Below are 23,270 nucleotides of genomic sequence, written 5' to 3'. Positions count from 1 at the left end.
TGCAGATAGCACTGTGGCTCCAGCAGGAGTGGCAAAAAATGGCAATAACAAGGTAAAGCAGGGCTTTGCAATAGGGATTAAACAAAGATCATATGGTCTTTTAAACTGATAAATGTACTTGTAGGACGCTTAACTATTCCCTTTGTTACGTCCTTTACAAAATGTACTTGTTCAAAAGTGATTCCAGTGAGGCAGAACTGACTAATATTCCTAGGGTTTGATTTTGTATTTCAGATTCAAAGACTCAGGGTATGTTCTGGGTTGAGCGAGTAGAAACCTGTGTCTTGAATGGGCTGAGGTTTCTGAGGTACTAATGTAGCTATCCTTGGAGTCAGCGATGCTTCTCAGGAGGGCATTAGTGCTGATGAAAGGAATTAGTAGATCTTTAGGTAAGAACTTGCTTAAATACAAACTGTATCATCAGTTCCCTTTTAAATCTTATGTTACTTTAAAACAATCTGACAAAATAGCATAAGAAAAACCTTGAAAACTGATGAATATTCAGAGTTCGCATGGCTTTTAATCTGTATGCATCCTTACAACATTAACCATGAGTTTTTAGTGATGTGTCTGGAAGGCTCTGAAATCTGTGAGAGGGGGGATCCCTCAAAATTGCCTTTTGTTTCTTTTATTTGAAGTGAGACTCTTAGCACAGAAGTATGGATATGGATGCTTCCTATATCGCTGTTGATAACAGGTCTTCTGATCTTGCTCTTTTGTGGTGGGGACTGAGACATGGGTATGAAGGCTTTTTGGATGAGACTCTGCACTGAAATTTAAGATGACTGTGAAATGGTAGAATCAGCCAAAGAATTTTTTGGCAGCTACTGCAGCACTTCTGACTGATCTGGCATATCTGCCATTTGTTTCTGATGTACTACACTGGGAAAGTGGAAGTTAGAAATGAATGGTGGTTGTAGCATCAATAGAAAGCGGTAAATTATTATATGTAGAGTTGGTATCTCTGCAAGGTTATAGACTTGGTTTGAGTATGCTAATTTTAACTGTTTTGTCCTCTATTCTGATGAATATGGAATGAGGGACAGATTTCTCAAGGATGTGTTCAAATCCACAAGGATAAAGATAAGGAGAGTTATTTGGAATAATTATTCTGAATATGCCTGGAAAAATTCCAGCTTGATTCTTTCTTATTTGTTTGCTCTTGCATATAGTATATAGGAAAATCAGAGTCACAGTTTAGTGTCAGATTGCACTGAAAAATAGTAAGGCTAGGAAAAATACTGGGAAGACAGCCCTGATCTTTCTGCAGTTTTTTAGCAGTATATCCCAAAGCTGATTTGGAATCTGAAGCCTCATACAGGATTCATTTAATTTTAGTGAATCTTACTGGTCCTGCACCTTTCCCAGCTCTGAGTATGCTCTTACTGGAGCAGCCACTGTTGTGCTCTTAAGTGAGCACTGAGTATGCTTCTGCTCTGTGGGAAGGGGCTGTAAGATACAGAAGGTGATGTTCTGTTTCATATTGTCCCTAAGTTTTTAGGGTTTGAATTTTCAGGATTTTCTCTGCCACCATGACTGATAGAATTGTTTGGCCTTTCCTGACAGCTGAGAGTCAGACATGTGACCACAGCTTTCATGGGAGACACAAAAAAGAAGGACTTGAGACTCCTAAAAGAAATCAGGAGTCTGCATCTTGCTGTTTTCTACCATCTCCTCTCATATAAAAGGTTAATATTTAGGCACAAACTTTTCCATACTATGCATGTTCTTTCTTTTCAAGGTCAATTTATGATAATGCGTTGATAATATAATAAAGCCTCTCCTTCTCCAAGCTATTCAAATCCTCACTCTAATCACCTTCTCTGGATTATTTTCTCCCCAAGTCCCAGACCCCAAATTTCTATCTTGTTCACCCTCTGGCCTCTATGTTACAGCTTTCTCTCTCCATAAATTTCTAGCTCTCTAATACTAAAAGCAAAGCTCCCCCTCCTGAATTCCCAGTAGGTGTTCGCACCAGCTACTTCCTTCCCATTTGCTGTCAAGCCTTGCTAGATGAGCTCTTCATCACTTTTTTTCCTACAGATGTGAAGCCTTGCTTCCTGCTTCTGGCGAAGTCTTAAACATCTTGGCCACAGAGTGAACTAATAAAAATGCTGAATGAGTAGGATCTTAAGCTTGTAAAAATAGTGTATATTCTGGGGGAAAAAAAAGATTACTTCATTGTTAACCTGCTCTGTGGTTTGTACTCAGTAGACGAGGTGAAATTTTAGGCTAATTTTGACCTATTGGGCTTTTGGTGAGAAATAAGTTACATTATTCAGGTTATCTTCCTTTGGAGCATTAAAAATGAAGATACACTTGAACACTAGGATCCTCAGCAGGCAAAGAAAAAGACGTAGGCTCATTAAATTTATGGGAAAATGTCTCTTAAGACTCCTCTGCTTTGCTAAGAAGCCTATCACGTGTGAACAAGAGTTAATGCATGCAGGGAGGAACAGAGAAACACTGGCTCTAGTAATGGAGATTGTTACAGAACATAATTGAACACTGACTGCAGCAAAGCTGAAAGGAGACTTGCATTACAATTACATAAAATCTTTATTTTTTCCCCTAACCTCTGATTTGAGCTGTCTGACTAAGAGCAGGTGCTGGGCAATAGCTCAATTTCAACAACCCATTGCAGCTGAAGGAGTGGATGCAGTTGTGCTGCATCCAGCAAAATTGAAAATTACTTTAAGGAGGGGGATGGAGTGCAAATGTTTTAAAAGAGAAAATCTTCATTCATTTACAGAAGGAAGCCTAAAATTAGCAAAGCCACATAATTCTAATTTGTCTCTGTATTAGAGCAGTAATAAGTGCTTGATAATTTACACTTACCTATCTATTTTCATATACAGTGATACATTCTAAAAACTGCATTGCATTATGGAGCTACTGGAAATGAAGTTTGTTAACCATTGAAATTAAGAAAGTACCCTTCCGGGCAACATTTCCAAAACAGAAAAACAGCTCTAAACCATTTGGCTTCTCAGCAACACATGGCCTGTCCCTCCAGTTATGCCTATTAGACATTTGACCTCACTTTCTCCATCTCAAGCGCTAGAGTGTTGAAATTGAGATTAGCAGATAGTTACTCTATTCTTTCCACTTGGCAGCTTGAGTGTCTGTTAACGCCAGTTTGATACCACTTAAACCATCTGTATTTTTGTATGTGAGCTGTTAATGGCTCAAGATGAGTATCCCTTAGAATTAAAACCTACAGTATTTTGAGATGGCCATTCTCATTCAGGCACTGACAAGATCCTTTCACTTAGATTTTCCTAGATAGAAGACCAAATGAGTTTATGAAAAGAAAAATCTTTTCTAGCTACGTGATACATTGCCTAATTAAGTACATTCCAGTGTTTTTATTTAGGTCCTTTTATGTTTGTATTATTATATTATTGCAGCTACTGCAGTTCCTTCTATTTATTTGGCAGCTGGAGAAGTAACTCTAATATTTGCATTTATATTAATTTCTGTGCTAGAAAGTATACCAAGCTTTGTTAAGCTTTGTCACTTTATTAACTAGGAGAGCACTAACCAGCAATGTACCTCCTCCCATGTGAAGTAATTGTCCCACAGTAGGAGATCCTACAGTGTGGGAAGGTTTTGACAACTGATCGCTCATTATCACAGCTTACCACCTTCAGAAACATTTTGCTTTACTCTCACTTATTTAATTGAAAAGCTGTTTTAGGTGTGGGATTTCTAAAGAGTGTTTCTCTTTGGAAAAGAGAATCTGCCAAAATATTCTTTGAGAGTTTGAGCAGCAGTTTACTTTCATACTCACCTGAGCAATGAGAGAGGCCAAGACCCAGGGGAGGTGTTCCAATGACATTCACGTACTGAAGTCTGCACTCTTGCATCTTTGACATTCTTACAAAAATGTCAGCAAAAACTTCAATCACAGCTTGATTTTGATGGTTTGATGTGTGCTTTGAAATTTCATTTGCTGCTAATTTATAAATAAAATCATTATCTGCTGACAACATAAATTTCCACCTGGGATTTTAGAGTCAAATGAACTTCTTTTGTGCTTTTATGCTCATTGGCATAAATTCTGTGGGCTAATTTGTGTCTTCAGTAAACCTTGTGTAAATTTGCACTCTTCAGAGTCAAATTGTTGGGTTGAGGCAGAAATTATTTAAAATACTGCTAAATTATGTTATTTTTAACCCCATAGCAAGAACAGTATTAACTGTTTCAGATGGAATATTGTTGATGTTTAGAGGATCTCTTAAAGTGCTACTGGGGAGCGTGGACTGCATTTCCAGTCTTCAAAACTATTTAGAAACTGGAGGAAAGTGTCTTTACTCTTCACTCAAAGGTGCAAAGTCAGAGGACGCAAAAGAAGCAAATGAGAAAGCTTTTCTTTGATGAAGAGTGGAGGCATTCATGGAATATTAGGCAGTGATATGCTCATGATCGGTAGATAGACTAGTAGATATAACTTCTACCTCCATTTTTACAAAGTGGACAGGTGTTATGGCCTCCAGTCCATTGATTGCAAAAATAAGGCATGTGGAAAATTGCTGATCCATGAAACTCCATTAAAAGTTTGGCAGGACCTTGTAAAGCGTAAACAGTTATGTGTTTGTTGGTTAAAGATTTGGTACTGGTAAACAGTGGTCTTAGAAACATTAAGAGTTGAAGATGATCTGTTGGTGTAAATTTTCATTGTTGAATGTTTCGTCTTTTGTCAGGAAATCGTATTTTACTTATGTCTTGAGGATCTGGTTCGTCCTTTTGAGCTGCACCTGAGAGATGTCTCTGTTTCTTTTCTAGCAATATATAATATCACTATGAACAAGTAATATCTTTTTCATGTGGGTAACTCTAATTTATGTCTTAAATCATCCAGTTGAGTCGTGTTGCAAGCCACTGGTTTTATACCTGATGAAGGGATGTGTATTGGTTATTTAAGATTTTGTCTTCAGTGTGATGATGGAGTTATTGCTATGTTTGTTTGTTTGTTTAATAACTTCTGCTGCATTACAACTGGGGAGTAAACTACAGAGGATTTACTGTTCATGACAAAGATGATAATGCCAGCAAAGAAAATTAAGGCAAATGTTTCTCTGAGAAGCTCAATTTCTGTGCAAATTAACACATCTTTCTGTAAAAAATTGTACATCACAGGGTAATGTGGGTTGTGTTTTTTTTAATTAGTCAAACGTACTGTAAAGCACACCCTGATGGAAAGCCTGATTGAATTTCATTGCAGATTCTTCAGTCTTCACAGCAGACAATCTGTGACAGTCTTAATGATATTAAAATGAAACATTTGATACATTACGTGTGTTTTATTCTCTATTTTAGAGTAAAATTATGCATTTAAACTTGCTGCATTTTGAATCGCAAATGGGGAAACTCCATTTAACATCGAGGGGTCACGAAAGTTCTGAGAGTTTTTCTTTGGTGGAAAATGGACAATTCAAGATTTGAGAGTGGTGGTAGTTTAATAACTGATAGAATAGTCCTTTTGGATTCAGACAGATGTGTATTTTCATTAGACACTTGTATATATATATATATATGTTCTCTAATGCTAAAGGTGTGAAATACTGAAGTTAGAACTTTGAATTTAAAACTCAGTTAAGAATGATGATTTAAAGCAGAGTTTGAGAGTTCTGATGGTGTGGGTAGATGACCCAGGTATGCTGGCTTGCACAAACTAACCGAAGGTGTGGATAGTGAGATACTGATTCTCATTTAGAATATCAAGTCTACCACGAAAATTGAATGTGCTGCATTGGAGGTCTCTGAACGTACTGCAAGTGGCATTCTGATTGTAACTTCTTCTATCTGAAAGCAAAAGGATAGTCTTTTAATCTTATCCAGTGGAAAAATACAGGCCAATTAAGTGCTGCTTGTTCAGAAGTCATTGAGGGACCGAGGTGGGAATCACTGGAGTCTTCAGGCTTTTATACCAGTAAAATATCTCAATAAATGCTACTTCAACTTGTTTTATTTCCAATAGAGTTCTGTAAGTAATTTTGTAGACTCATTATTTGCTATTTGTTCTATTGTGCTAGATATATTTTTTTCTTTGCTAAGCCCTGGATAAAATTACAATCCTTTTTGCATTAAATAAAATCCTTTTTTTTTTTTCATCCCACACGAGGATGTATTAAAAATGTAAGACAGACAGAGAATATAAAAACTATTGGCTGTATAACGATTTTTATGGCGTTTCTTTGATTAAATGGATCTTTATTCATGATGCTTCTGTGTTTGGGGGACTAACATTTTTTTCAGTGGGCCTCTGAGCTCTTGTAATTACGCCTTGTTACCACTTGAGGTCAGCAGCTGCCGAGAAAAAAAATAAATAAACCATCTTGCTTCGTTGCAATACATTTTCATTTGCTTTATTTGGATACTTAAAAATCAATACATTTTTCAGATCCGTATGTACATTGTGCAAAACTAGAGGATTTCTTTTGGATGAACAGCAGCTTCAGCATAAAGTCTTCCTTGTAAGTGACTATAGAGGGAAAACCTAGGATGGCTCTAGGGAGTGTTTATTGGCTTTGCAAGTAGCATCAGCAATTGCTGTGGCAGAGAATGGAGCTCTGTACAATGTGGTGGTGACAGAGTTTCAATCTTAACCTTTTATATATATATATGCATATGTATATATATGAAATCAATGATAGTCAGAATGGATTAAGATATTATTGCTGCAGGGAGTAGTTTGGAATCAAGGAATGGCAAATACCTTTCCTCTTAATTGAAGTATTAATCAATGTTCTGTCAAAATGTGGGGGAAACGTTGTCCGAAAATGATTTATATACATTCTAATCTTTGATTTAAAAGAAAATAAAATAGGAGAAAAAGCAGTAGCTTGCTTTCAAAGTTACTGACAAAGATTGGGGAAAGAAACATTTGGTTCTTTGCTCTGTCATAGCTTTACCATTGGCTACTTGCTTCTCTAGTCTGAGTCTCAGTTTCCTATATGTAACTCAAAGAAAGAAGTTCACTGTTTTCAACAGCTGTAGAAGATAAGGGTTTTTTTGGTATGTGTATATTTTTGATACTCCATTTTAACAGTGGGAATGTCAGCAGTAGCATCACCGCCCAATCTCGATGCTCCTTTCCTCACATTCATAACGTTGACTCTTTTGTGTAATGCATTCTTTCTATCCTAGATACTTGTATACCACTGCTAATAAACATACCCTATGTTTCAAAAGTGATCACATTTTAATACTTTACAAAGTTATCCCTCTGCATGATGAGCAACATCTGATATTTTTATCAAATCTTGGAATCCCCCTGCACCAGGCAGATTTAGCAAACTATACAAATCATTTACCGGTCACCAAAATGCATCAGAAAAGATGTAGGCGAACATATAGGAAATTCATTTTAGCTATAACAACTGATTAAGTCAGAAGAACAAACTGCCAAATGAAGCTGGGTGATTGCCATCACTAGTGATTTTCCAGGCTGTGAGAATGCATCCGTCTATGGCTTAAAAATAATGCAGTCAGTTCTTCCACAATTCAGAGCTTGGACTGAATGACTCATTTTTGTGCAAGTTTTATCCCAAATAATTACACTTTACCCTAACTAGGGATAAAGCAGCAGTTTCACTTAATGTCTGCCAAGACTATGTGAAATAAGAAACAAGTGATAGTGAGAGAGAGTGAAGCCCAGATTGATGTGACCTTTATTCTTTTAACAGAGTCTTTCAGCACAGTTACAGAGTTGCAGGATCGCAGAGAACAGAGCTGGAGTATAAAATAACATAAATAAATAGAACAGGAGCCAAAGCAGTCAGCGGGAAGTGGTTGGAATTGGGCAGAGAAGGATGGGTGAAGGGTTTGCATTGCTTAAAGCCTTTATGATTCAGCCACCATAGTTGCAAATTCTGGAGAGGGGGAAAAAGAAAATCAAATGTTAAATAAAGGAAGATATAAAGAAAGAAGAATCACATTACAGTGATTACAGATTTGCTGATGTAGCAGAGACATCACATGAACAGAGGAACAAAAGAAATCCAAGTTAATTAAAGGTAATTCCTAAGTCACTGTTGACTTAGGAAATCTTGTAGTGAAGTGAAATAGATGCTACGCATGCCAGGCTGTCAGAATTGGCCGCTGCTATTCATGTGAAGAACTTGATTGGTTTCCTGTTTTTCTTTTGTAGATCTCAATGGGATGAAGGCAAGAGCTAGAAATTTAATTCCGCAGTCAGATAAATTTCCTTTCTATCAGATTTTGGCAAAGAGACTCATGAATGAGCCATTCAGAGTGTTTGTGTCCCTGCGTTATAAATATATTACATGCAAATGCAATTTTGGACTGGCAAATTGAAAATGATAGACTGCAAATCAGAAGGCTGACTCCACTGTAAGAACCTACATAGTAATGTTGACCACATTGATGATGATGAGAAAAATTACTGGGATTTCAGAGGGCTGGGAATTTGTTCTCTGGCCTTTTATTAGTGTTCTACTCATAATGTTTACATAAAGGTATCTATCTGCAGTTTGGGATAATTTTATAGTGTAATGTATCTAATGCCTTTCAGTGCTGTATTACCTATGGAGGTTAAAATTCATAACTCCATCTAACCTTGGACGTGTCACAGTTGTATGTTCTGAAAAGTGTTAAAAATCACAGATTGAAGGGAATTCCAGGAAGGGAAACAAAGATGATAGAAGGATTAGAGGGTCTACAGATCAAGCAGTTTACGGGTTGAACATAACCAGCTCAGAGGAAGGTAACAAATGGGAGGGAGACATCTGTAAAAGCTCAGAAGAAAATTATTGAAGTTTGACATAACAAAAAGCGGTGTCTTTCATCTAGTAAAAGCAAGTGAAAATTTGGAATTTTAAAGAACATTCTAACATTCAGCTGGAAAATGCGAATCTCTAACTCAGTGATATCTTCACTGATTGGTATGTGCATACAGATAATACTTATGATGTGTCCAAAAATATTTTGCCAAACACTCACACGCCAGACTGAGAAATAAGTGTCAGAGGTTTAAATTAAATCCACAATTGTCCATCATTTTGAAAGAAGTACATCCAAATTAGGATTAGTTATGCGGATTACTTAACATGAAATGTGCATAAATCCTGTACATGGTGGGGGTACTTAGATCAGAAGTGCTGCAAACTGGATTTAAGAGATAATATAAACCACTTGTGATGGAAACCCAGACTGTTCTGGGCAGGAAGGGAAAGTGGTTATTAAATCAGTGAGTGAATTGATGCTATAGAGAGAAACATGAACTCCCATAGACGAAACCTTTCTAAAAGGGAAAACTAACAATGCATATTCTATTAGAACAGGTTGTCATACTTGCTACTGCTTAATTAATTCATTTTTAAAACAGGTTGTGTCTACTGAATGTATTTGGAAAAGGTTATTCAACCTGAAGCAAGAAAATTTCTGTACTACCTTATGCTAGATTTTATCACTTGATAGCAATATATTTCAAGGGTACTTTCTGAAAGCCACCAAACCATAAAGCCATAAAGTGTTCCTTCATGAATAATTGCTATACACTTAATACTTTATCCAGTATTTTCAGTATACTTCATAGATTCTTCAGAGATGCTCCAGCTTAATAACTTTGCAAACTATTTTGCCAACTATTTTCACATGAAGGTTAGCTTAACTGCAGGCGGACTGTGGCTGCATTGTCACAAAGCATATTCATGTATGCAAAACCTCTGATATAAGGCACTATTCACAAGGCCCTGTATGATGCTCATTTTGGTAACAGTTTATTGCTGTTGAATGGCCTGTTGATGAGATAACCCTTCTGATTGACTGCATCCTCTCCTACAGGTGCAAGCCTCCTTCCAAACAAATATAAAAACACACAAATGATAGTTTTCAGTTACAAGGTTTTAAAGTATTTTGCTTGCTGTCCTGCACAAAAGCTCTGATGTAAAAGGGAAGGATTTTCCCACTGTGTTTAATACAGTTCAGTAGCGCATACTCTAACACATACCTGGTAGTACTTTACCAAAATGACAGATGTAATTACAGAGAACAGGTTGTAGAAGAATAATTCCTCTCACTGGATTCAATTTTTACACTAGAAAATGTATTTATAATGACTTACACTAATAGTCAAGGTCATAGCATACCAGTTGTAATTTTGAATGCAGGATGCCTCACTTTTGCAACTTTTAAAGAAAGTAATTAGAATATTTGTAAAAGCTTTAGAGGTTTACCTGTACTGAGTGGTGAGGCTCTGGCACAGGCTGCCCAGAGAGGCTGTGGACGCCCCATCCCTGGAGGTGTTCAAGGCCAGGTTGGATGGGACCCTGGGCAGCCTGGTCCAATATTAGACATGGAGGTTGGTGGCCCTGCATGCGGCAGGGGGGCTAGGACTTGATGATCCTTGAGGTCCCTTCCAACCCAAGCCATTCTATAATTCTATGACTTAGGATATTTTTGACATTTTGTTCCATCTACAGCACATGGTCTTTGAAAATTCTCTACATATACTTCCTCAAGTCTGTTAGTACTAAGAAACTGAAAAGCATGATGTGTCTGTCCGCTGCTAAAAACATTCTTCTGAAGCTACTTCAGCATCTCTTCTCAGTCCAATCTGAAAGCTAATGCAAGTAGTCTTATTAGGTAACTAACCTGGCTTTGGCCTAGATTTTTTTTTCAGATTCTTCACTTTCTTTTCGTATCACTGAAACTTAAAGAGGCCTGGCATTGCAGAGAGAGTGACTGTGTCTTGCATGAACACGTTGCATGTATTCAGCTAGTTGAAATGGGCTAAGCAACCACAAATTACAAATCTCGATTCAGTAAGTTGATGCAATAATTTTTGAGCTGGACAGTCTTGCAGAAAGGAAAGAATCCTTTAAGTGGGGAACCTATGAGAAGAATTTGTAATGTGAGACCTCTTATGGAAAGGAGGCTGATTAAGAGGTTGAGATTAATGTTTGTGGTGAAACAGCTGAGAGAAACAGCTCTGTGGTGGTAAAAGACAATCCATTAAGCCCGACTGCTATATGATGTAATGTACATTTATGACTGTGTTTAATTTAGGTAGTTAGTTCTGAGCACTTATAATCTGGAATTGGATTTATGAACTAAAGGAGAAAGTGTGAAGTATCAGTCATCCTCACCCTTTGGTCCCAGTTCCAGCTGTTTCCTTTACCTGCTCTTTCAGCCTTTGTGGTGTAACTGATTGTCAGAGTCAAATTTAAGAAAGCGAAAAGGAACAGATTTTATGCAGTAGTGATGTGGCCAGAAGAAGGGAAAGAAAAGGAGAGTAGAGAGAAAGAGAGAGAAGAGAGGAGAAGGAGAGGAGAGGAGAGGAGAGGAGAGGAGAGGAGAGGAGAGGAAGAGGGAAGAGGAGAGGAGAGGAGATAGAGGAGAGAGGAGGAGAGGAGAGGAGAGGAGAGGAGAGGAGAGGAGAGGAAATAAGAGAGGAGAGGAAATAAGAGAGAAGAGAGGAAGAAGGAGAGGCAGAGGAGAAGGTAGAAGGAGAGCGAGGAGGAAAGAAAAAGAAAATTGAAAAAGATATAAGAAAAGAAGCTCTTCATTCTCATTATCTAGTGTAAATTCAAAGTAATTCTATTTCAGAGTTAAGGAAGAGTGATAATTGCAGAAGAAGGAAAAAGATAAGTGTTTCATATTGTTTTGTCATAGTATAATAACTTCTAGGCATTGTTTCAACTTTAAAAAAGTGCTATGGTCAATCTTGCATGAAAATGTTAATGTCGTTCTTTCATATTAGCTAAAATGGCTCTGCGAGATACTTATTTTATTCCATTTGAGCTGGTTTTTGCTCTGCAGACTTCTGCATAACTGAGAATGTTTGACGTGAGGTTGGCCAATCAGCTGCAAGCTTACTTACCTGAATCAAGTTTTCTCCTGAAAATTGGGCCCACTGACTTTAGTGTCAGTGCCATTCATTTTAATGGGACTAAGAAGGACCCATATAGTATATAAAATGTTAAATAATGGCGGACTCCTCAGCTTCAGTAATGCTGCTAAAATCTAGCAAGAGCTTCCCGAGTCCTTCACAATTACTCCTCTATAACTGTAATATAATCAGCATCTGATAAATTAAGAACTTTTAGATTAGAAACAGGATTATATACACTGATATGCCATTGTGCTACAAGCAGACGCTTCAGCAAATATGCCACCTGACTGTCCGAGGATAACTGTATGACATTGCTTCAGCTTCTAAACTAGGAGACTGTCAGATAACCTCATTTTGCCTTTTATTCCTTTTTATAATTGCTTTTTATTTGGAGACAACATTTTTAATTGATCTCAGAGTTGTACAGAGAACAGAGATATGAGGTTATTATTATCATTATTATTATTTTAAGATATGTTTACACTTCAACCTATCGTGTGGCTTATCAGCATGGTGAAAACTTAGCAATTGCCTGCTGTCTGGGTGATTTAGTGCTCTGGCCACAATCCCCTGCTATCATCTCCTGCAGTGAGGAAGGATGTAATTCAGAAATGCCTCTTCCAGTTTGTCTCAGGGATACAGGAGAAAAAGAGGGAAAAGGGTCGATTTAATTGACCCCGAGGGGAAACTGAAAAGCAACATGGTGAGAGGGAATTTCTTACTCCTCGTAGTTCTCATATTTAAAAAAAGAGATCAATGGAGTCTTTAGGTGTGAAGACCTGCATAAACACTAGCACATAGACTAACATATAGACTGTTATTGGATGACACTGTGGTGGCAGACTGACTGTACTTTGAATTTTAAGGACATTGCAAGGCTTTGAATGATTTCAGAAAGCGTTACTTTCTTCTTCACTAGTTACCAAGGCAAAATGCTGGAACTCAGCTATTTTCTTTTCTAAATTCACACCTCTCTGTGAAGTCTCGGCGTCCTGACCCTCACTGCACTGAAGTCCGCAGAAAGAATAAAATGATTCTAAAAAGAAGTTGTGTTGGTATTTATTCCTACGTCTCTTAATTACAAACTAAACTCTAAACTCTTGCCCCCTCTAGTGTCAGAATTCGGCTTCTGTTTCCCCTGAAGCATGCAAGTAAAGTACGGGCAATGTAGCAGGGCTTGTCATTTCATTAAACCCACATTGTGCCCTTCAGAAGGTCACCGCCCGCGGTGATTCCTAGATTTACTCAGTTCTTGTATGTAAGAGCAATATTCGATTTTTCCTATGCAAGTTTATTCCTCTTGTTACGTACCATCAGCGCCAATTTTACCATCGCCGTCCTTATCTCCAGCAGCCAGAAGAGCCTTTGTCTCTGTGTCTGATAGGTCTCTGCCATCTGGGGTAAAGCCCTTCAGTACAAACCTAATGAGGAAGAATGGAAAAAAAAGAAAACTGTTTTTGTTTGTTTGCTCCAGAACACTTTCACTTAGTATTTATTTGCATTGCTGTTTCATATATGAGGTAGAATCCCTGGTTGGATTCAGGAAAGGTCATAGAATCATAGAATCGTGAAGGTTGGAAAAGACCTCTAAGATCACCTGATCCAACCTCCAGCCCATCCCCACCATGCCCACTGCCCACGTCCCTCAGTGCCACATCCACACGGCACTGGAACACCTCCAGAGATGGAGACTCCACCACCTCCCTGGACAGCCTGTGCCACTGCAGCACTGCTCTTTATCATTCAGAAGGAGTGCTGTACTCTGAATCTATGGGAAGTACCATCCTTGAGGTATTGATCATTCAAGAGTTTGAGGGATCCCACAACTAGCTACCTCCAACACACTATAGTTCCTTCAAACAGCAAACAGCTGATTTATTGCACACAAATACCAGTTGGGAGACCAAACCATAAGCTGTTATCTAGAATCTTGTGGGAAGGAAATCAGACTCTTAAGGTGAGGCTGTTTGAGAAACACCGTATCTTTGCTTACTTTAACTCTTCCTCTTCAATGAAGCCACTCCGGTCTTTATCAAGGATATGGAAAACCTTCTTCACATCTTCTGGGCTCTTCTTTTTTAATCCCACCATCTCAAAGAACTTCTTGTAGTTAAAAGATTCAGCTGCTATAGGGGGCGAAAAGCCATAGGATGGTTTAGAAAAATCATTAAAACTTACATAACATGCATAACCCCATGCTTTTCTTCTTTACTGCTGCATGTCCTACCCTGGGAGGCTAAAGTACATTGTAGCCTTGGAGTGGCAGGAGCACCGCAATAGTCACGCTTCACACTTGTTTAAATAAACAAATGGTGAGAAGGGAACTGTTTCCCTTTTGCAGGTGAAGAACTGAGCTACAGAGGGATGAAGACTTGCCCAAGGTCACACAGGAACTCTGTGCAGAGTTGGAGGCTGAAGGCTAACCTGCCTACTCTCATTTCAGTGCCTTAAAATATGTTTTAACAAGTTTTACCCTAAAAAAAAGAGAAACATTCAAAGAGCAAACTCCGACTATTAGACCACTGTCACTTTTTGATATTTCCACCTCCGTGGACAAGATCTATTTTGGTGCACGTGGCTTGTATGGTTCTGGTCCATTTTTCCTGAAGGCTCGCCCCAAATTGGAATAGAGCATTGCTACCACTAAAGGCATGTGCTATCACTGTCTGTAAGCTCAGGCTCTGCAAGGCAGTGCTGTGCTGTGCCTGCAGGACCCTCTGAGGCACAGTCGCTGGGGAAAAAGCAGAGCCATGGAGATGGGAGTGGAGATAATAAATGGGGTTTACCTGCTGCACCTCCCCGTAGTTTAACCAAACCGCCTGTCCCACCCATGCAGCCCCCCGCTAACGGCTATGGTGCAGCCTAGAAAAGTGCTGCTGAAATCCAGTCCCGTGACCTCCACAAGGTGTTGTGGATTTATTTATTTATTTACTTATGTTTTATTATTATTATGCATCTTTGTTCCTAACGCAGCTTTTCCTATTGCATAAAGCGAAGGAAGCTCAATCACTCGGGATCTGTTTGGCTGAGACCTGTCATTAGTTGCTCCTAATTGCTTCTGCTCCGGGACTTGGAAACGGTCCTGGAACAACGGGAGCTAATGAGGTAAACAGCCGCCGGATCGAGTAGAGCAGTTCGTTGGTCCCTGCGACTTTATGGCTGCTGAGTTTATCGGGGCTCAGCGGGCTTTGCACTGCCTCTGTTCGGGAAGGTCACCGCACAGAGCAGGAGAAAAGGGCACTTCGGGGCAGGGGCGGAGGGGGTGGTATGGGGATGGGGGGGCATTATGCCGCCGTTTCCTTGAGAGCAACCCTTAACATTCGGAGCACGGAGCAGGAAAAGGGTTTGCCGTCAGTTTTGACAATGAAAGAGATGAGGAATATCTGAACACCGGAGGAGCACGAGATATATGGGACGTAGGGACCGCTGCAGCCATTCGCCCTGCGGAAAGCTCCTGCAGTCGAGCGGCGCACTCGCTCGCTCTGCTGCTGTTGCCTCCTGCTCCATCCCGAAAAGCAAAGCCCGCTGGGGCATTCCGCATAGGGAGTAAGGAAAGAGAGGCTTTTATCTCCTTGAAATGCAAAAGAGCAGTTCTGCAGTACTTGAAACTGAATGTTGGATGGCTGGAAAGCTGCCACCGTCCCTATCCTGCATCAGGACATAATCCCCCTCGGTTCCTTTAGAAGTCTCCTCTCACGAGCAAAGCACAGCCCGCAGCTGCTGCTTACCTCCTTCTGAAAAGGAATGAGCATTTCACCGCCTTCTTGTGCAGAGCAACTTTGCTGAGGATGCAGCCCTGCACCTGATAAACCTGTCACGCCTTCGCCGCGCTTTCTGAGAACGCGTCCTCTTTGCTATTTTATCTAGCTGTAATCTTCCCCGAGCTTAAATAAATGCACTGCCATCCTGGGCTGTAGAGACGAAAAGGAGGAGAAAAAGAAAGAAAAAGAAAGAAAATTAAGCACTTACCTGAGAAGGCTCCCACAGCCTTCTTGATATCCTCAGCGTTGAGCACGTCAGTCATCGCCATCCTGCAACTGTTTGAACAGGGAAGCAAGTGCGAAAAGATTAAAAAAGTGCTTTTCTCATCATTTCTGCTCATATGACCAAAGCTGCAGTGCCGTGTGGGGATGATGGCACGTCGGGAGCGACTGGCCCGGCGCCAGCCACGGTTAGAGCTGCGCGTGGCGGAGTGCCACGGGCTGCCGCTCCCCCGGTGCGTACGGAGCGGTCCCCTGAAGGACGGGGTACGGGGATGCCTTCGTGGGGACCCGGCCGGGGGCGCTCCCTGCGGGGCGGTGCCTTACGGGAGAGCTGCGGGGCTGAGTCGGAGCGGCCGTGCCAAGGTCAAGTCCTCGGGTGCGGTGGAACTGCAGAGCGGATCCCTTCCGTTGGGGAAGTCGGGATGAGCTTTACCAGTTGTAGTCGGAACTGCAGCATATGCCAAGCTTCAAGCAGCTCTTGGGGTCGGGATGCAAATGGAACGGAGCTCTTGAACGTTTGCTTTCTCGTTCAAACACTTGAAACGTCCCCCTCCCATTCCGCCTCCCCCCCACCCCCCTCCCCTTAGACCTCGTTTCTTTCGGGCCACTCCATATTAAGCATCATCCGCGCTGAATTCATTATCACATCCCCGCGAATCCCACGGCTGCCGCTCCCACTGTGCTGCAGAGCCCTCCGCCATGGGATTCACCGAAGGGGAAGCGGGAGGTGACCCCGGGCTCATGCCGAGCTCCTGCAGGGCACCGGGGTCCTCGGGCGGGACCCACAGCCTCAAAGGAGCAGCTAAATGGACTGAGAGATTCTGTGTTTTCTGGGTTTGTTTGCTTCAAGAGACAGTGCCCGTTTCTCACCTCGGGACCGACCCGCTCGGAGAGTTTGGGCAGGAGCCATAGGGCTGAGATAGCCAAGGTTAGGGCCCAGGAGTAGGGCAGATCTCGGTAGGAACACTGGCATCTCTGCCTGAGGACAGGAGGGGAGGGAGGCGGTGTGGCAGCAGCATCCCCACCCGCTGTCAGCAGCTCCTGCCCGACCCCGCTGACGCAATGGCACCCATGGCCCGAACGCCAGAGCGGCCTCAAAAAGGAGGGGGCTGCTTTGCAGGAGCGTCTGGCTGTCGGTAATCCCTTCGAAAAGCACGAGCCCCCACCCTCCTCTCGGCGGCCCAAGCTCAGCTCCAGCAGATGAGTCATTAGCGTGTCACCGAGAGCAGAAGGACGGAGGAGGAGGTGACGCTGGGGTCCCTACTTTTTCTCTTTTCCTTTTTAAACAGCGAAGTCTTCCCTGTAGGAGGGACTGTCGTTTGGAACCTTTTTTTTTTCTCCTTTTTCCCCCTTTCTCCCTAATTTCTGTGTATTTCCAAGGATACAAGAGAGGCTTTGTTGTCTTCAAGGACAAACATTGGTGACGGATGGGGGAGCAGCATCCATCTCCTTTACTCACAGAACGGGATGCACACTCAACCCGGAGGGCTTCACTCTCCTCAGCTGCCCCTATATTTCCTGCAGTGGTTTCGGGGCCGGGAGGTGGAAGAGTTGATGCAGAAATGGTGTAGTTCGGCTCAGACGATGGAGCTGAAGAAGCTCCGTGTAGTGCAGTCAGTCGTTGCCTTGTTTTACGCATAGGTCAAATGTAGTCCCACAAATATACAACTATTAACAGGAGAAACCACCGTGCTGGTTGCATGATCTTCTGTAATTGGTGTATCTTTACTTGTTCCTATTGATGGAAGAGGAAAAAAATATCTTTTTTTTCTTTTTTCTTTCTTTTTTTTTTTTTTTTTTTCCAATGGAGATGCCTCCATCCTATTAGGACATCCTCGTCCCCTTTGCCAAGTCTAGCATCGGTGCCATCTGCTCAGGAGCTGGGATTCACCTTCCACCTCTTCTTCGCTTTCTTTTGTGACCCCATCACCGAGGCTTCCTCTCTCTCGGATCCCTAGAGCCTCCCTTCAGGTCCCCACGAGCGGTGCTGGCTGCTGCCCATCGGCCTCAGAAGATGCTCTCGTTGCGGGTGAATCGGGTTTCGGTGTCCGTCTCGCTTTGCTGACAAGGCAGGGCGCTTGGACGGCTGCCCTCCCCCACACGTAATCCAAGCCCAGGGCTGGCAGAGGGCTGCAGTGCTCCGAGTCTCCTGCCCGGAGCTTCGCTCAGCACCCTGGGCTGAGACCCTGCATCCCTAACGATGTGGGAACCCCTCAGGCATCAGCCTGTTGTAGAAGAGAAGAAGTGAGAAGCGCCAGAAAAGCTGAAGCACCAGCACCAGCTGGAGTCTTTGTGTAGCACAAAGCGCACTATCCCCCGACTTCCCATAAGAAGAGGAGGCCGCATGTGGGTTTACAAAGCTACCCAAAGGGGACATAATATGCAGCCTCGGCAGAGGCCGAGGCCCGTCTCTAATCTCGGCACAGCATCTGCCAACAAACTTCTAGAAGCTTTCAACCGCCCAGCTTTAGTCACAACTGTGATGCTATCCCAATATATGCTATCCTAATATATGCTGTCCTAATATAAACAAGGCGTTTCACGAATTGGCAGTTTCACACTCGACCCCTCACCTCTTCCGCATCATCCCTCCGGGATGAATGACACGTTTTGCTTTACTGTTGATATTTTTGCCAATTTCTTTTTCTTTTTTTTTTTTTTTTTTTTTTTTTTTCTCCTTTCTCTTCCTTCTTTTTCCTGCCCGAACACTTTGCGAAATCTACACAGTGCATTTCCAAGCAGGGCTTTCGCAGAGATAACTCCCCCTTCCTCCAGCACCAACGCGGTGATGTCCTCACCAGCATCGAGGAAATCAAGTCGAAATCCAACCTCCCTTGCCAAAGCAAGAGAGTCGGGAGAACGGGATGAGCAGCAGAAGCCCCACGCCAGCAGCTCGAGCTGCAGGCAGGCGAAAAGGGTGACACATCCATCTTCCTAATGACCGCATCAAGGAGAGCGCATTCATCCCATCGCATGTGCATAAAGAGACGTTTCCTTTCTGCCACGTGTTTTGGAGCTGCTTTCTTTTCTTTTTCACCTTCTGTGTCTGACTGAGCGCTTCATTAAATTCCTCTCGAGAAATCCTCTAATTCTCCTTCTCTTTCCCCTCTCCCTTCCCCTCTTCTGTTGTTTCCATTTTCTGTCTTTCTCCCCGCATTTTCACCCCACCTCCCTCAGTGCGTTCCATTTCCTCTTCCTAATGGCCCGCAATCTTCTCTGCGGGAATCCACTCCTCTGTGCGGGGGAGATTTGCACCTCTTTGTCCTTCGGTTTGGGTCTGTGCGAAGGGGTCGGAATGATGGAAGCGCTTCCCCGTTTACAGTCCGTTCGGGCGGAGGTCCGGGGTTCTGCCCGGATCGGACGAATCCACATTCTCTGTGGAAGTTTCAGCATTTTCTTGCTACTTACCTTTTGGATCTCTCCTAAGCACTCTTGAAAAGGTTCTTAGATACGGAGGTGATCAAAAAGAAGTGGAACTCGGGGTAGGGACCCCACTTATATAAACTCTCCTGCTCTTTCTATTTTTAGCAAGTGATACCCACTCCTCACTGGTATCTGATATTCAGGGATTTTGGTGACGGTGTCACATTTATCTTTTCCTTAACTAAGGAACACTATTAATAATCCTTGGCACTCACCTTCCCCTGGCTGTGAAAACCTATTACCTCGGCAAGCTGACGGTCTGAGACTTTATTGTTAAGGGGAGAGGCAGGCAGCGGGGATCAGCTGTGCAGAGCAAATGGGCCTTCAGATCCTATCAGACGGAGGCAGCTTGCAGAGCTCTATCAGGGAGTCCAGCCTGGAAGGTGGGGAGGAAGATCTCACTCTCTACAATGATCTGAAAGGAGGCTGTAGTGAGATGGGAGTCAGGCTCTTCTCCCAGCTTAGGGGATAGGATGAGAGGTGATGTCCTCAAGTTGCACCAGGGGAGGTTCGGGTCAGACATTAGGAAAAAATTCTTTTTTGAAAGAGCGGTGCTGCAGTGGCACAGGCTGCCCAGGGAGGTGGTGCAGTCGCCATCCCTGGAGGTGTTCCAGAACCGTGTGCATGTGGCACTGAGGGACGTGGTCAGTGGGCATGGTGGGGATGGGCTGGCGGTTGGACAAGGTGACCCTGGTGGTCTTTCCAGCCTCTGTGATTCTGTAGTTCTATGACTTTATGAAGATACAACCACTTCATCCACCACTGAGCAAAACAGAGGCAATACTGAAAATTGTCCTCCTTTCTCCTTAGCCTCAGCACACACCACCTGAAACCAGTCCTAAGCTGCAACCCCCAACTAAAGCTTCACCACCCATCTTTAGAATCATAGAATCATGAAGGTTGGAAAAGACCTCTAAGATCATCTAGTCCTGACCTTGACAGGTGGCAGAAACAATTTTTTTCAGTGCAGGCCAAGATCAAAATGCAGTTATGTCCAACGTAAGTTGTTCAGGAGGTGCTTCCCACAGGCATCAGAGAGCTCAGTTTGTGCAACATTGGTTGTTCCTACAAAATCTCCAGTCTGGATCTCTGGATTGGGAAAGGTACTGTGGAAGCCTAAAGGATTTACAACCTGAGCTCACATAGGAGAGGTAGAGGACTGTAAATGAAGAGATACAGTATATATGAGCATAATAAATGGACTCTAACCTTCTCAGTGTATGAATTCTCTTTATGTGGTGTTGCTTCCTTTAGCCTTTGAGGATGCCTCTATTTTTTTACTCTATCAAGGAATAATAACAAAATAAAAGCACAATTGAGAACTGTTTGCTGTTTTGTACTCCACCTGGGGCCACTTTCCTTGATTTTAAATGTTCATCTGGCAAGGGGAAACATTTTGTGAAGAACTGTGAATCACATTTATCCGGAGTATATTTTCAGTTTCAGGATGCCAACTCAATAGTTTTTAGGCTGCTGTGATACAATGAAAGTTATCTTTCAGGAAAGGCGGGTGTTGCAAAAGCGAGATTTGATTCTTCTAGCTTGATTAATTGATCCTAGAAGGAAGGAAAGATAATTGAGTTGTGTGTGGGATGAGGGTATTTAAAAATATTTTGCTAATGCCAGCATCATTATGATGCCAAGTTCTGCGATAAGTTGGAAACTCTCCAGGAGCTTTAGACAATTTCAGAAGAGGAAGCTTTATCGAATCAAAAATGACAAGTGTTAATTCAATCAATTTAAATTTCTCTCTCTTATTTAATTGTATTACATTTCCTCTAGCGGTCTTTGAATTTTGCATGTACTCCAGTAGTGGGGAAAGGAGTATTGCATTTCAGGTGGGCTCCTTTATTCCTCATGTTGACAAACCTTCCTCTGTGCCCTCGATCAGAGCAGGTGTAGCCTAGTACTCAATTACACTGTAAAGCAGCTGACTCTCGTGGATCCAAATGTTTTAGCCAAATGATGTGTTGCCTATGAGCGGTACGATTCAGCAGTGCTCTATTGGCTACATTCAGTGATGCAGAGTTTGCATTACACTTTCACACATTATATACCTTTGATGTGTACAGCAATCATGTTCTGGCTTAGAGATACCAGATAACCTCATGGCTATCAGCTGGTTGCTGTATTTCTATCAGTACCCAGTAGAACAACTTTCCCTCCTTCTGTACTTCTAGCAGCTTAGGGTGGCTAAGGACAGTAGGACAGCCTTTTTGACTACTGGAGTATGACTTCCATTTCTGTCCGATTTGTTGGAACGAGAGCAAGGTTGGCCATTATGACTCCTCTGAGTAATTCAACCATAAGAAAGCTATCCTGATTAGCGGAAATCCTTCCTTAAATCCTTTCTCATCCATTTATTGAGTTCCCGCTAATGCTTATTTACAAGGAGAGAAGCAGACTTATGACCTTGTTGGACAGATGTTTGTTACATGTCAAGTATTTCATTAATTAAAACTCTTTTTATTTTTTAAGGATAAGAAGAACACAAGTAAAAACTGATCCTTCTAGGTTATTAATATTTGTTTAACAGCAGTTTTCATCTTAATCAGGCTTGTTAAGGAATGGACTTCCCCTGCAGTATTAGTTGGGACTCTCATCCATTTTCACTTCTTTTTCTCAGTCCATACCTAAACAATTGCCATCTGAATAATCAGGTGCCCCAGGTCCACACCTGCCAGCGTACCTGAAATTTTCAGTGTTAGCATCATAATGCATTACCAGTGCTTTGGAAAGAAAGCTTGTCCTGCTGCTATCTTTTATCTAGTACATGTAAACTGTATGACATCCTTTACTGGAGAACATATTCCAAAATTCAGAGTTGGCATTGAATAAAAATGTTTCTTAGTTGCCAGTTAACTTTTCTCATATATTTTTAGATCATCAGTCTCTCATATAACTCTCTGGATTGACTCTTATTGGAGTTAATGCCTTCCATTTGATTTTACAGTTATAATATTCTCAAGTTCTTGCATTAGTCAGGCTATAGCCTGTATGCAGAATTACGTATTTTACATCTTTCCTCACAGTTAAGTCTCCCTATGTCTGTAATGACTTTTGTTTCTTGCTTGCTTTGGTGTTCTCCCAGTTTTGTTGACATTTTTGTGATAGGTATCTGTTATAGTTTCTAAACTGTTTCTAGGATATAAGCCAGGAATGATAAATCTGCTTGAGTTTGCTGCAGTCCAAGACAGGTGTGTATCTATCCATATTGCATTTAGGTTTGGAAACAACGATTTTAAATCTTTAAGAAAACACACGCACACACGTATATATACACATACAGTATGCCTGCAGCATTTTTTCACTTAAAAACCTATTGAAGCATTTTGTAGCCATTACTCACAACACATGAACCCCTCCAGTTTCCTCTACTGCAAAGCTTAACGCTGACCTCACCTATGTGTCCAGCTATAGGCAGGATAGGAAGCCTTAAAATGGCATTCTTTTCTTTGGTGTTGATGTATGTTTTCTTCCTCCTTGCTTCTTCCTACAATGTGCTAGGTATATGGTCCTCTTCCACATTAACTCTAAATAAAGGAAGGGAGAAATATTTCATTGCTATTTTGTTAACTGAAATGAGATACTTCAACAGCTCCATATTACTGGAAACTATTAAATACTGGGATTTTAACTTATACAAATGTTGTACTAAAAGTCTTGTGTAGACACAGGAGTGAATATTAATTTGAATTACTATAGTGCATTTGGGAATTATTAGGAAGATGGAATATCAATACCCACATTAGAAGCTGTCCAGAATTGTATGGTAAAATTGGTGGGAAAAAAATTCACCATGTTGGTGAGTACAACCTACAATTTTTTTCAAAGGATAGTAGTAAATATAATGTATATAGGATATATAATAAGGGTGTGACACCTATCACATTTAGTCTGCCACGCAGTTTGTCAAAAACGTTGTGATACTGAGAGCTTCAGTGTATGGGAGAGGAGAATAGGCAGACTCATGGTAGAGAGCTCCATTGTAAGTTACTAAACAT

At 41.6% G+C, this 23,270-nt stretch overlaps 1 protein-coding gene across 3 annotated transcripts; it reads right to left on the bottom strand.

Moving 5' to 3' along the window:
* Positions 1-6,345: 6,345 nt before the first annotated feature.
* PVALB (parvalbumin) lies at positions 6,346-19,297 on the bottom strand. 3 transcript variants are annotated; one of them, XM_032444972.1, is made up of 5 exons: positions 19,252-19,297; positions 15,830-15,897; positions 13,854-13,986; positions 13,172-13,281; positions 6,346-7,877 (listed from the first exon to the last, which is right to left on the bottom strand). In XM_032444972.1, the coding sequence occupies exons 2-5, from the start codon at positions 15,888-15,890 to the stop codon at positions 7,849-7,851; spliced, it is 333 nt and encodes a 110-aa protein (XP_032300863.1). In that variant the 5' UTR covers positions 15,891-15,897; positions 19,252-19,297; the 3' UTR covers positions 6,346-7,848. The 3 variants fall into 3 exon arrangements, with proteins under 3 accessions (XP_032300863.1, XP_015717794.1, XP_015717784.1); XM_015862308.1 differs by lacking the exon at positions 19,252-19,297 and adding an exon at positions 16,168-16,393; XM_015862298.2 differs by lacking the exon at positions 19,252-19,297 and having other exon boundaries at positions 15,830-16,097.
* Positions 19,298-23,270: the final 3,973 nt, after the last annotated feature.

This window comes from Coturnix japonica, chromosome 1 (assembly GCF_001577835.2).
Source record: "Coturnix japonica isolate 7356 chromosome 1, Coturnix japonica 2.1, whole genome shotgun sequence".
Taxonomy (NCBI): Eukaryota; Metazoa; Chordata; class Aves; order Galliformes; family Phasianidae; genus Coturnix; species Coturnix japonica.
The sequence above is the reverse complement of the archived record's forward strand: the minus strand, read 5'-3'. Positions and strand labels throughout refer to the sequence as shown.